At 31.9% G+C, this 13,835-nt stretch overlaps 1 protein-coding gene across 3 annotated transcripts in view; it reads left to right on the top strand.

Annotated features, from left to right (window-relative positions):
• The window catches only part of LOC139527988 (serine-rich adhesin for platelets-like), a 37,339-nt gene extending 27,172 nt beyond the window's left edge, over positions 1 to 10,167 (top strand). For 2 of the 3 annotated variants that reach the window (XM_071323741.1, XM_071323739.1), the window contains 5 exons: positions 370 to 2,054; positions 4,780 to 4,854; positions 7,900 to 7,957; positions 9,144 to 9,246; positions 10,021 to 10,167. In XM_071323741.1, coding sequence (XP_071179842.1) covers positions 370 to 2,054; positions 4,780 to 4,854; positions 7,900 to 7,957; positions 9,144 to 9,246; positions 10,021 to 10,105 — 2,006 coding nt within the window. In that variant the 3' untranslated portion in view covers positions 10,106 to 10,167. Of the gene's footprint in view, positions 1 to 369; positions 2,055 to 4,779; positions 4,855 to 7,899; positions 8,686 to 8,837; positions 9,247 to 10,020 lie in introns of all 3 variants that reach the window. The other variant, XR_011665499.1, reaches the window with a different exon arrangement.
• Positions 10,168 to 13,835: the final 3,668 nt, after the last annotated feature.

Here is a 13,835-nt window from a genome sequence, read left to right as displayed (position 1 = left end):
GTAATACTTTCTCCATTATTTACAATGCATTGAGAGGAAAATACAGATCAACAAAGGTTGCGACGATTGCCATTGAAAATATATTACCTGCATGGTTTGAGGGATGATAATTGGGACCCCCTAAAATATATATCTATTTTAATGGTTTATTTCTCTTTCTTCAAGGAATCATGTACAAGTGGCAGAGGAGATAACTTCAAACATTTATCTTCTAATTTCCTTGATCAACTGAAACGTTTAGCAAGAGAGATCGATGCATAAGGATCAGTGCCATGTTTTTTCTTATTTTGAAGTAACTTCTTTTTTTCTATTTTAATCAATATCAGTACTCTTTTACAGTAGTTCAATTATATCTTTTATTTATTTTAGATTTTGACATCTCCCGTAGCATGCGTATGATAACAGTTTACCTAACGAAAGATGAATTGAAAGCAATAGACAAATCTTTTAAACCAAGTGACAGGCATAATCACCCTTCCCAATTTGTATGGCATGATAGTATGGCACACAAAACGAACGTACCTAAAACTAAACGTGCTCCAAGTCCTTATAAAGTAGTAATGGAGAGTATTCCTGAAAAAGAAACTTTAGACCCGTACATTCATTCTGTAGAACAAAAAGATGATAGATTAAGTACAAATACTATAATGTGGAAAACGCATGACGAGCAATCTGAATCTTCGGATGAATCTCGTAGACTTTCTGTAATTGGGAAGGAAGATATTATTGAAACCATAAGCGATCTAGAAGATGGTGATCACAGGAGTAGCCATCACAACGAACGTATAGAAAAAAGTAATTTAGAAAAACCTGAACATACCGTCGATATTTTGGATGGTCACATTGTAATGAAATCTCAAGGTGTTCATAGTGATAGTTCAATAAATAAAGTAACTGACAATAAAATAGTTGTTGAAGCCACGATACATAGTATTGGCGTTCATGAAAATGACAATAGCGGGCATTTGGAATGTAACTTGAACGAAAATGGATCTTACAAGAAATCTGCAGTGCATGAGGAAATATCTGAAGACAATTTGGAAATTGACCATAATAAAACAGACAATATAAACCGGACTCTGGGAAGCAAAAAGAAGGCTAGCTTAGATGATCAAACACATCAAAATATATCTAAACCAAGAACATTAACAGACGAGAATGACACTCTGCACAATCAGGGAACTTCCGAGGAGGATACAATAAAGTTTTCAAATAATCAGGATGTTAAAGTAGATTGTCTACATGAATGTTCATGCGGATGTGTGACTGTTCAAAATAATTCAGATTCGCATGTCAATTCAGTTAAATCTAATACATTTACAAATACGCACGATGTTCCAAAAAGAGTTAATACTCATTCCGAACAAGATGACGATGAAAGTAAAACAAGTATTTCTAGAACTGAAAATGATAATGAACAGAACATTAATGGAAATAATATGAATTATGACGAAGTATTTGTTGATTCAGAGAAAACCGGTGATACTGTAAGTTATAAGTACGACCCAAACTTAAGAATAAAAAAGCAACACACTAAGAATGAAAATTCTAGTTTTTCGTCGAGAGTTTCATCTGATGGCGAAGCAGGATTATCCAAGTCAGGGTTTGATGATGTTTCTGACGATTCCGGAAGTAAAGAAGAAACGGATGGGTCATTTTCCGATATTGCTTCTTTATCAACAAGCAGACGAAAGGAAAGATTTGATTTTCAATCATCGGCAGACGAATCCTCATCTGAATATAGTTTACATTTAAAACGACCAAGTTTTGATAGAAAAATGAAATATTTCGGTGATATTGACTCCATGCCTAATTCCTTACAAAGTACTTTGCAGAATTCTGGCTCGTCATCTATGCAATCAAGCATTACCTTGCGTTCACAAGGACTAGATGATGAATCAGATACCAACCATTTATGGACCCCACAACAAGATGATTTATACCAGATGACCCTGTATATCCAGGGTCAAGCTGCAAATCAGTCTAGTGAAACCTCAATGATACTTCTGCTGGACAATGATATCTCAAGAGACAAATCTGTTGTGCATTCTTTGGTAAGTATTTTAACATGTTTAATAGCAGTTTGGTATGTGAATCCTATATATAGTATATCGGTAAGTTGTCGATCGCTTTGTGTTCAAAATTCACTCTGTATTTATCTTACAAACCTTAGGGATAGTCTCTGGTTTTTCACCTTTAGGAGGTTGAACCCTACCATCACATATGGTTGCAATGGCAAAGCAATATAATCTTTCAATCTTTCAAATCTCTCAAGGGAGACATTGATGGCTGATCTTTTATAATCCCAGAAGCATGTGTTCGGATAGGGCGACATACCTTCCTGTGGACTGTTACCTGGTGAATTAGCACGTTATAAAAACCAAGCTCAGTCGTCGGTCTATTAAAAAGCAGATTTGATATTTATATTACATTTCCTTAGTACATGTCCTTAACATGCATTTTGTTTTTTCCATATAGATTAGTCTGTTAGTTTCCCTGAATTGATTTACACTGTCATTTTTGGGCTCTGCATAGCTTCCCTTTCGGTGTGATCTAAGGCTTTGTGTTAAAGACCATACTTTGAACTATAATTGTTTACTTTTTATACATTGTGTCTTGGATGGAGAGTTGTCTCATTGTCACCCGTACTACATCTTCTTATTCAAATTGAATTTCCTGTGGACCTTTAATAGCCAACAAATTACTTTAACTTTTGTATTTGCTGCTTCTGAACTAAGCAACCGTAATGGAGAGTTGTCTCATTGGCACTCACACCACTTCTTCCTATATCTATATACATTACATGTATCATGTGTATGTTTCATTAGAAATCTTAAGTTTGATAATCTGACAACAATCGCAATACATTCCAATATCATTTTCCCGGTATAAAATATAACAACTATGATTTCACGAGCTATCCATGCCCCTGTTTAATAAATGAATTGAAAACAATGGGTTTAACAGAAAAATGTTAATATAAGAATTGAATGCAACTTTTTATAATTTTATAGGATTGGAAGAGCATTGATCGTTTGCACTTTTTGAATATTACCGCTTCTGCGCTTCATATAAAATCTGCATTTGTCAATAATTTTACACTCTAATAATATTATTTTAGAAATATTCCAATATCATAAAAGAAAAAGAGCAACTACTGGTTGGTCTGAAGTTAATGAAAATTGTGTCAGGATAGGGTGAAATATCTTTTTGTGATTTGTAAATAGTTATCAGAGGCATCAGACTTATAATTTGATACGCCAGACGCGTGTTTCGTCTACAAAATAGACACCTTGTGAAATAGCGTGTTTCGATTCTAGCTCAGTGTGTCCAGTAAAACGCAGTTTTCCTTTTCATAATTGCATTAACATATTTTCGTCTTTAATATGCCTGTAATTTGCCGCTTTACGTTATACAGACCTCATTCATTGTCATTATGTAGAACATTTTAAGATGCTTTGAAACGGAAGCAGGTTTTGTGCAATTTGTTGTGATATTTTGATGTTAATATGCTGATAAACCGTGTAAACATGTTTTAACCGTGATTCATAAATTATTAGATTTTTATTTAAGAAGCTTGGGAAATATTTGATCCATTAATTTATCTAGACCTTATATGACTTGCACAGAAAAGTTGGATAAAAACGGCATTGCAAAGCTGACATGTCACTTAATGAATTAAGTAGTTCATCACGATATGATGCAAAAAAAGGATAGGAGAATTGTATGTGTTATACTGTTACGTTGGTTTTCCTTATCATTTATCTGTCAAACCAATAAAAGAGAAATAATAATTTGCTGCATATCCGCCATGTGCGTGGCATTAAAGAGATAGAGAGTGATAGTTATATAACTCATACTTCAAATGAAACTTTTAACCGACTTATTTACCCGACAATCACGATTAAAAGTATAACGCTAATGAAACTTGATCTCTTTTTATATAAATACACGAAGAAAGTTAATAATTCACGAAATATACGAATTTGTCTTTAAAGGTAAATTTATACACATATAAACATATAATCGTCTTTGAATATGTAAGATTTCCTAATTTTATTTAAGCGGACACCAATCAAATAAATTAAGTTCTGGTTTACGCTTTCATTTTAAATTTTATGACACAACTGCTATACATTAAAAGACATGGCCATCACATGTTGATATTTTCAATATTATAATTGATAAAAACTAACATGAAAATCCATCTTTCAAAAAGGACAAACAAAACCATTGCCAAAAAAAATATTCGGACAGAAGTACAAGCTAGAGCACAACAAAAACAAACAATAAGAGATGGTTGATTGATCAATTGTTTGTTTGTGCCTCACTGCAATTATAGGTAACTCTGATTTATACCGTTAGTCTGAATTACTTTGTTACATATGCCTTTTTTTTAAATTAATATTTGCTACTTTTCAGCCAACTGACTGAATGAGTTTGACATATTTTCCGTTGTCCATCTATGATAACCTATGTAATTGGATGCATTTATGATCATAATGAATAACATTTCAATTGTTTTTGTCGCACGTTTTGCTTCCATAGGCATTCTAAGAATTATACCAAGCTTGTAGATCGACTTTAAAGGTAGAGGTGGAATATTTTCACTCAGCTATATGTAACTTATCTTCATGTTTACTAATTGAATTCTTTGTGTCTGTAATTTTATTTATACTTTTCTAAAAATCGTATTTGCACTATTTCGCATTGTTTCTCGTAAAATGAAAAGTCGGATACTTTCCATTAATCATATACCAAAGGGTTGTTTGATTTCAGTGGAAAGATGCTTTACCTCAGTTGGCTGACCTAGATTTTTATGTTCAAGAAAGTGTAGAACAACATCTTGATGAGGTAATGTGTTATTCAGTTTATTAATTATTTTATAAACTTAAGGAGGTAGACCTAGGTTAAGGGAAATAACAATATGTACTAAGCTTCTAGGTTACATAGATTATTTCAAATCTGTTTCAGGTAAATGTTTAAAATATATTGATGAAACTTGACTTTCACAATCGCATCACTGAAGAGTTGCTGAACCAAGGTCTACAACCTAAAGTGATCATTTAGTTTGCTTATATTTCACAGGCATACACTATAAATAAATGCATAATTTTTCTTGAATTTTTTCTTGTTTTAACTAATCAGATAAGATAAAAGAAATGTACTGATTTAAGGTTAAATGAAGTCGTCCTTTTCCTAAAGAAGTTCATCGGAAGGTACCAAGACATATTGATAAATATTCCGTATCAACTTCACAAATAATACACTATGCTCTGAATTATAGATTCTGGGTACCGACGTTGTATACCAACTTTATAATGTTTTACAGTATTCTATTATTTGAGATTTTGACTATTGATTTTACTGTGAAGTCTTTTTTGATAATATTTATTTGACGTGGCTCGGTACTTATACATCCCGTCAATATTTTATTGTGCTATGGTCAATTTTTGTCTTTCATTTTTTGCTTATGTGCTTTTTTTGTTTCGTTGTTACATGATATGTTTCTTTGTTTTTAAAGTGATAAAGATTATAACAAAATGTTGACTGTTGTACCCCTATTTTGTCGTTTAACCTACTGTGGATTCATTATTATTCGTTGGATACTAAATTTGTGGGTTTCATTGGTACCGATGAACCACAAATTCGAATGTTCAACGCATTACACATTTTCTATAGACTTTGTACACAGAAATCGGCAAAACCACGAAATCAAATATCCATGAAAATACAAGTTTTCCTTAATCCACGAAAATTCTTAACCTCGAAAAAAATTTAATTCACAGTATTATGCCTGCTTGTTTAATTCACACATCTTTGTCAATTTAATGGAATTTTATGCGACTGTCATACTAGTTAGAGGTTTAGCAAGCTATAAAACCAGGTTGAATTCACCATTTTCTACATCAGAAAATTACTGTACAAAGTCAGGAATATGACAGTTGTTATCCATTCGTTTGATGTGTTTGAGCTTTTGATTTTGCAATTTGATCAGGAACTTTCAGTTTTGATTTTTCCTCGGAGTTTACTATTTTTGTGAATTTACTTTTTAGGAATCACATTTAATGATTTTAATTATAAATACATATAACTAAAATTGTTGAAGATTTTTATGAACAGTGTATTTGCAGATTGTGATTAAATTATGTTCTAACAGGCAATCTGCGTATGAGTATTTATTATGTGTCATTGCTAGAGAAGTTTCTGTAACCAACATAAAGTATAGAATTGTCACGAAGCATTATGGATACCAAGAAAAAGATATAGAAATGAATTGATTAATAATAAATATTGATGTTGTCCTTTTACTCCAGAATCCTTTCTATATCCTTGCTCCAAAGGAGGGAGTTAAAGTATACTTTTTGCGCCTGTTTTTCCGTCCGTCAGTATGTCCGTGCTTTCAGTTAAAATTTCGTTGCAATCCATTTTCTCATGAACTATAATCATATATGCCTGTAATTTGTCACCAGTTGTCATTTGAATATGCTTGAAATATGATAAGGGTTATGGTTCATCTACCGTCAACTTCCTGTAAACAGAGCAATTATAAATTGTAACATTTATTGCCATTGATGTATAAAATGTCGAAATACCACATATACAAATGAGAGCTTACTGAAATTGATGTCTGGCTTCATTTGCTATACACAATCGTAGGATGTTTTCTCAGTTTTATTTCTCATCAACTTCCTGATTATCCTTTTCCTTAGGGGATGGTTTCATAAGTGAGCAGTAGAAAGTAAAATCACTAAAATACTGAACTCTGAGGACAATTCAAAACGGAAAGTCCCTATTCAACTGGCAAAATTAAATGACAAAACACATCAAACGAATGGAAAACAACTGCATATTCCTTACTTTGTAAAGGCTTTTTAGATGTAGAAAATGGTGGATTGAACCTGGTTTTATAGCGCTTAACCTCTCACTTGCATGACAGTCGCATCAAATTCTATTATATTTACAACGATGCGTGAACAAAACAGACATGATAGGTAAAATAGTCGAACTATGGGTACAGTAGTCATCACTGTGTCACAATCTCAAAAACATACACATATTTAAAAAAACCTCACAGTTTTACTGGTTTCTAGGACACTTAATCATATTCCCCTCCTATTGTGGCCTGCAATTACTGATATAAATCTAAACAGGTACGAACTTAATTTCAAGGTTTATTTTTTTTAATGATTCAGATGGATAACTTTAAAAAATGACCCATGAGAAACGATATAACTTTAAAAGTTTTCCCTTATAATTTTTGGGTAGTTAAAGCCATCAACCCAAACCAAACCTTTGGTGTTGTTACCTATTTTAATTGATGCGGTGTCATTATTGCAATCTAACTAACAGGTGTGACGTCCGAAAACAACAAATTATCAAACATGGTTAAGAAGACGAACTAACAATGGTCGCAGGAACTAAAAGTAGTCTTAATAGTGACAGTTTCGTAATTTCTAACGATTATTCAATTGTCATAGACCATTTATATTCCCCTAATCGCCGTATGATATAACTTCCGGTACTGCCATCGTCCTATTACTGACCTTACTGACGGTATATCACTAGTACTTTGAAATCATATTACGAGTGTTGTTTGTGCAACTGGAAATGTTTATATTGTCTACAAGCTACTTCTCAATCCAAATGGGGGTCATTATTGAGGTTGCTTTTATTACAATGTTTGTTTGTACTTTAATACTTCTATTTATAGTATATTAACAAGACAATAATTTACTATATTTACTTATAAAGGACTAAGATGATGTTACGTGATAAGAAAACTCATGAAGTGTATTCCGGTAACGCGTCGTCTTCGTGGAAATAAGTATCAAAGATTGTTTTTGTATATATTATTAATATCCTGCTGGGTTGAATAATCTTTGCATTTTATTTCAGGGTTTTATGGAAACAACAAGCTTTTTGAAATATGATACATTATCTAATCGGATTGAAGGTACACACTTTTATAATCCTGGTACCTTTGATAACTATTTTAGTTGATAAACATGATAGAAATAATGAGTTTGATATTATATGAGAACTTCTCTGCACTCTAAACACATTAAACCTACTTTTAAAGAATAATTTCAGTTTGAAATTTGATCAATGGTTTTAAACATAACTGATTTTCTGCGCCAGATGTTTGCTTTTGGAAGACATATCTTTCTAATTATGCTCATAGCCACAATTTTTGAAAATCAATAACTTATAACAAATAGAAAATGTATAGTTTAATTTTCTGTGGAGATATGTACTATTGTTTGTTTTATTTGTGTTATTTTCTTGATGGCAAGGTGTTTTTGATTGTTCATCGATGTAGAAATTTAATGACATCTTTGGTATGTTTTTATTTTTAAAGGGCTTTGCATATTCTAAATATCATAAACATTAACACAAACATAGCAGAAAGACAAGTACTGGTTCAATTCAAAATAACATATTACTTATTACGACTCAGTCTAGTTGTAAATAATTCCTTCATAGGCACAATGATTAAAATGTTTGTATGCCAGACGAGCGTTTTGTCTACAAAAGGCTCACAAAAGGCTCATTAGTAACGCTCCATTCAAAAAGGTTAAGACGACCAAATAAAGAACGAAGTTGAAGATCATCGAAGGCCCAATTTCGGAAAGAATTGCCACATACAACTAAATAATCTATCTCTAGGGTAGAGAATCCTTAGTATTTCTGAGGGCCCTCATGGGGTTTTTGATTATGTGATTACTTGGCCGTTTTTTTAATGATTATTTGATTATTAAGCCAAATATTTCATGATTATTTCATTACCTAGGACTGTATTTTTAGTTTATGATTATTTGATTACTAAAGATAAGCAAATATTTAATGATTATGTGATTATATTGGCAAAAAAATGGTGATTATGTGATTAATAGGACCCCCCCCCCCCCCATGAGGGGCCTCATTTCTATACACTCTATGTTCTTTAACAGTGAAATTAAAAGTATGTCCATATCAATGATAATATAGGTCAAAAGTGCTGACCACTGGCCGGACTGATGCTACTCTTGAGGAAACAGTGTGCATACATCTTTCGCTTTGTTCTCATGAGTGTAAGATATGTGTTGACACATTGTAAATTTATTCTTCACACATTGTCGTAATGACATATTTCTTAACAGGCAATGAACTAGATGTCCCGGTTAATGAAGATTTTCAGAAGTTAGCAGGAGATGTCCACAAAGATTACCAAGGGAATGTAGACCTCAGTAGCATTGCTCTCACGTAAGGAGGTTTTTTTTTATATATAAGAAAAGTACACACAAAATAGTACGAGGGTTATGATTTAATACGCCAGACGCGCGTTTATTTTGGCATTTTTGTAATTCTTACCAAAGTTGACAATATGCAATGAAATTATAAAGTTAGTACAAAAAAGTGTTAACGAAAATACCCAACTCCTAGGTATATTAAAAAAAAGTCCATAAACTTCCATAAATCTAAATGTTCGACTTTATAAACGAACGGAATAAATGGAAAACAGTCATATTCTTGACTTGGAACATACATTGGCAAATGAAAACTGTAAGTTATTTGTATAATGCTACGAATGCCTATTATTGCTTTTTATTCGAAATTCATGGAAACTACATATTAATAGAAATACAATTAAAGCATTTGTTTTTTTTCGGTGGAATAAAATTTATGGAAACCACATATTTATAATAGAATGGAATTTCAATTTTAAACATAGTATTGTGTTAACCATGTTAACTGCTGGTTTACCTCAGGGCATGACACACAATAACAGAAAATTCATTGAGAAGAAGAATGTGTTGGTGGAAATAGCTAGTCAAATTTATTTTATTTTGAAGAGTTTATTTTATGTATAAAAAATCACATACAGATTACATATTATAAAATTATCTCAAAAAGCCAAAAATAAAAGAAAGCAGATGTGGTATGATTGAACTTTAGGTCACTGTATGGCCTTCAATAATGAGCCCAAGTGAATTGGTGTTGCCATTGCTTGTTGATACGGATATTTTTATTTTTCAGTAGCCACCTCTGTAGTTGTAACAGCAGTCGAGATAGAACGAATGAACTCTATTATCATGTAGATGGACACACTTCCAATAGATAGAATGATTTTCCTTATGCATTTCAAAATAGTCTGTGATATTTTAATAAATTAAATACCAAAAACTACAAGTTGTGTTATAAAAAGTAAAATCACAAAAATACTGAACTTTAGGGAAAATTAAAATGAAAAGTTCTTAAGCAAATGGAAATACCAAAAGCTCAAACACATCAAACGAATTGATAACATCTGTCATATTCCTGACTTGATACAGGCATTGTAGAAAATGGTGGAGCCAACCTGATTGATATGATTGTCTCATTTGAGTAGATCAAAGATAAAGGGCTTGAAAAAAGAGAATGCGCAGAATAGACACATCCAGATTGAATAGAAATGGAATTTACAGTAAAATATATAGAAATAAAGACAATGATAATATGAGCAGCCAGAAAATAAGATGAAAACTAGCTTTTTTCAGATCTAATTTTTAGCTAAGTTTTGTGGGCTATTATTATTAAAAGAAAAATAGTTTCACAATGAATTTTATTTTTACACATTTTCACTAAAGATGAAGTGGACCAGTCTGAATAAAAAAATATAGGTTGTTGTCAATTATATAAGAAATTTCTATACATTTTTGTTTTTATTTTTATTCGAATTGACCAGCACTAAGTTGTAAATATTTTTTTTAAGAACAGATAGCATATAATTTCACCTTCTATGTTTTAAATGATTGAAAAAATGCATATCTTGATAGTAAAAATTGAAACAAGATGTACACATTTTTTTTTATAAATCATTTCTTCGTACCCCTCACTCATTTTCTCAACATGCAAGTTGTGTTATATCCGGATTGGTTATAAAATATGAAAATTTTATTACTAAAATACCACTTGTTGTAATAACACAAATTTATCACATACTTTAGTGGATTATAATATATATTTTTTAAAATTTCTCTGATAGTTTTTACTTGTAACACATGTTGGTGACCTTCTGCTGTTGTATGTTCTATGGTCGGGTTGTTGTCTCTTTGACACATTCCCCATATCCATTCTCAATTTTATTTGGAAATTTTCCCGAATGAGACTTAAGTATCACAAGAATACACATTGATAGAAACGATGCTGTGACTTTGAATTAATTAGTATTTTTCATCGATAAGTTATCTGTTTAAGTTAAGTTAATAGGAACTATGTACTTGTGATAGATCACTGATACTAAATATATAAGATTCAGAATAAAAACGGGGCTGAGTCAAAAAGACAACAAACCCACCAAAGAGCAGGAAATAGCCGACTGCCACCAATTCAACACAGTCCCTAAACAAAGAAATGAATACTATACTAGTTCAGCGAAAGTGGTCGTCATACCAAACTCCGAAACATACAAATGAACCAAAAACAAAAATAAAAATAAAATTAACAACAGCCAGAGGTTCCCGACTGTGGTGGACAGGAACAAACATGCGGCGGGTTTAAACATGTGAGATCTCACCCTCCCCATAATTCTAGCCAATGTAGAATTAAAAACACACATCAATACGCAAAGTTTAAATGAAGTATATGTCTGATGTTAGAATAGGTAAAAGAATAAAACTGACAATGATCAACATAAATTATCAAATAACTACTTACGTTTAATAAAATGCCAGCTCAATACCTCAATTAAACTGAATGAAAAATTATGTCTTCATCATATAAAAATCAAATCTCAAAGATGACTACTACCAGTTAATATCAGTTTGACGATTTTTTCAAGGTCAATGTTCAGTGACTGAATTTATTAGCAATTTTCAATATTTAGTATTTTGATTATTATAGTTTGAGAGGAACTACTTTTGATTGATATTTGATAGCTGACATGATTTTTTTTCATTTATATCAGTACACATTAGTTTTCACCTTTAGTTATTTTGATATAAACTGCTTATGATAGATCATTGCTATTTAATATCATGAATATAGAGTTGGATTACTACTAGTATCTACTTTTTAGATTTACGACTATTTCGAGCACTATTTCATGATCCAGTAGCTTTGCATTAATAAGCCCATCAGATTGTCTCTTTTCATATTTTATTCAAACAGGTGAGACAAATCTCTTCGTCAACAGTTTATAAACTGATGATAATAAAATACTTTGGAATCGGTTGGATAGTTGACTCGTTGTTAATTATAGGACATCTTCTTATTTCATAAGTAACAATTATTTGTTCTAGGGAGTTGTTAGTTGAAGAACGTTAACGCCAATGATGCCAAACAACACAAAGAATTGTAAAAATAACCAAAATCGAAGGTCTGATATAAATCATTTCAAATATGGGAAATCATTTAAGATACTGTGGATTCATTATTTTTCGGTGGATACTAATTTTCGTGGATTTCGTGCCTATGGGTGAACCACGAAATTACATGTTCAACTAATGGCAAATTTTCTAAGGGCTTGTATGCAGACATCGGCAAAACCACGAAATAAAATGTCCACGAACAAATAAGTTTTTCTTAATCCACGTAATTTGGAACCTACGAAAATAAATGAATCCACAGAACTTTTTGATATCTAAAAATGGTTCATTATAGCTTTCCAAGAACGTGATTAGTACCGTAATGATTTAGTCAAACAAAAATAACGCGGTCAAATTCTTTTCAAACTTCAACAGTAAACACGTACTTCTGCCATCTAAATATACTCCAATGGTTTAGTAAAGGCAACAGTAGTATACCGCTGTTCAAAACTCATAAATCCATGGACAAAAAACAAAATCGGGGTAACAAACTAAAACCGAGGGAAACTCATTAAATATAAGAGGAGAACAACGACATAACACCGATAACATGAAAACCAAAAACATGAATTTGGGATAGACAAGTACCGTGCCACGTCTTATCTCAATTTCTCAAAAATAAGAGAAAACACAAACGACTCAACGTTAAAATGCAACACACACAGAAACGAACAATAATATAACAATAGGTTTGTTAATGTAATAGAGGGTTACTTTCGCGGGGTGTAAATTTTCGCTTATTTTCGAGGATAGATCAAACTCGTCAAAATGAATTCCGCCAATTTTAAAGTGCACATGCAAAGGTATTGAAAAAGTTTTGAATCCGCCAAAATATTTTGTATACCTTATTCAATGTAAATCTCGAAATTTTACACCCGCGAAAATAACCCGCTATACGGTATGTGGTCATTAGACGGGAATAAGTATTAGTGAAAATGTGTTATAGTGATCTCATTTTGTAACCATGGTGTTGATGGTTATTCTATGATAATTGCGTAAACCCCTGAGGGTTTACGCAGTATATATTGAACGATGTCCGTAGTCTTTCGGAACACGGGATGTTATTCGGAACTCATCTGTTCTTTCTATGGTCACCTTTCATATACATGCGGAATAGCTTATTAATTGACCTGTTGAATAAGCATTAGCATCTTAAAGTTGCTATAGAGATATGTTACATATGATGCAAGCTACTTTAATGAGCATTTGAATACTTCCTTGCACGCAATTACAGGCTGCTAATATTAACCTTACACATATGCGTAGTTATTTTAATTAGAGTCAAACGTTGAAACCAGCTGTGTTTAGATATGAGATAAGATTTCATGTAAACAATGCGATTTATATTCGGAAACGAGATTTGTCAAAACTAAAATCTATAAAAGTAGTATAACTAGCACTTTATTTAAGATTCTGAGTCTAGGGAAGATGTACATGATGTACAAAGCAGGCTATTTGTTTTTTTTCATACTGAAATTAAAAGGAAGTCTTTCTTGCACTTAATTA

Source organism: Mytilus edulis, chromosome 6 (assembly GCF_963676685.1).
Source record: "Mytilus edulis chromosome 6, xbMytEdul2.2, whole genome shotgun sequence".
Lineage (NCBI taxonomy): Eukaryota > Metazoa > Mollusca > Bivalvia > Mytilida > Mytilidae > Mytilus > Mytilus edulis.
The sequence above is the reverse complement of the archived record's forward strand: the minus strand, read 5'-3'. Positions and strand labels throughout refer to the sequence as shown.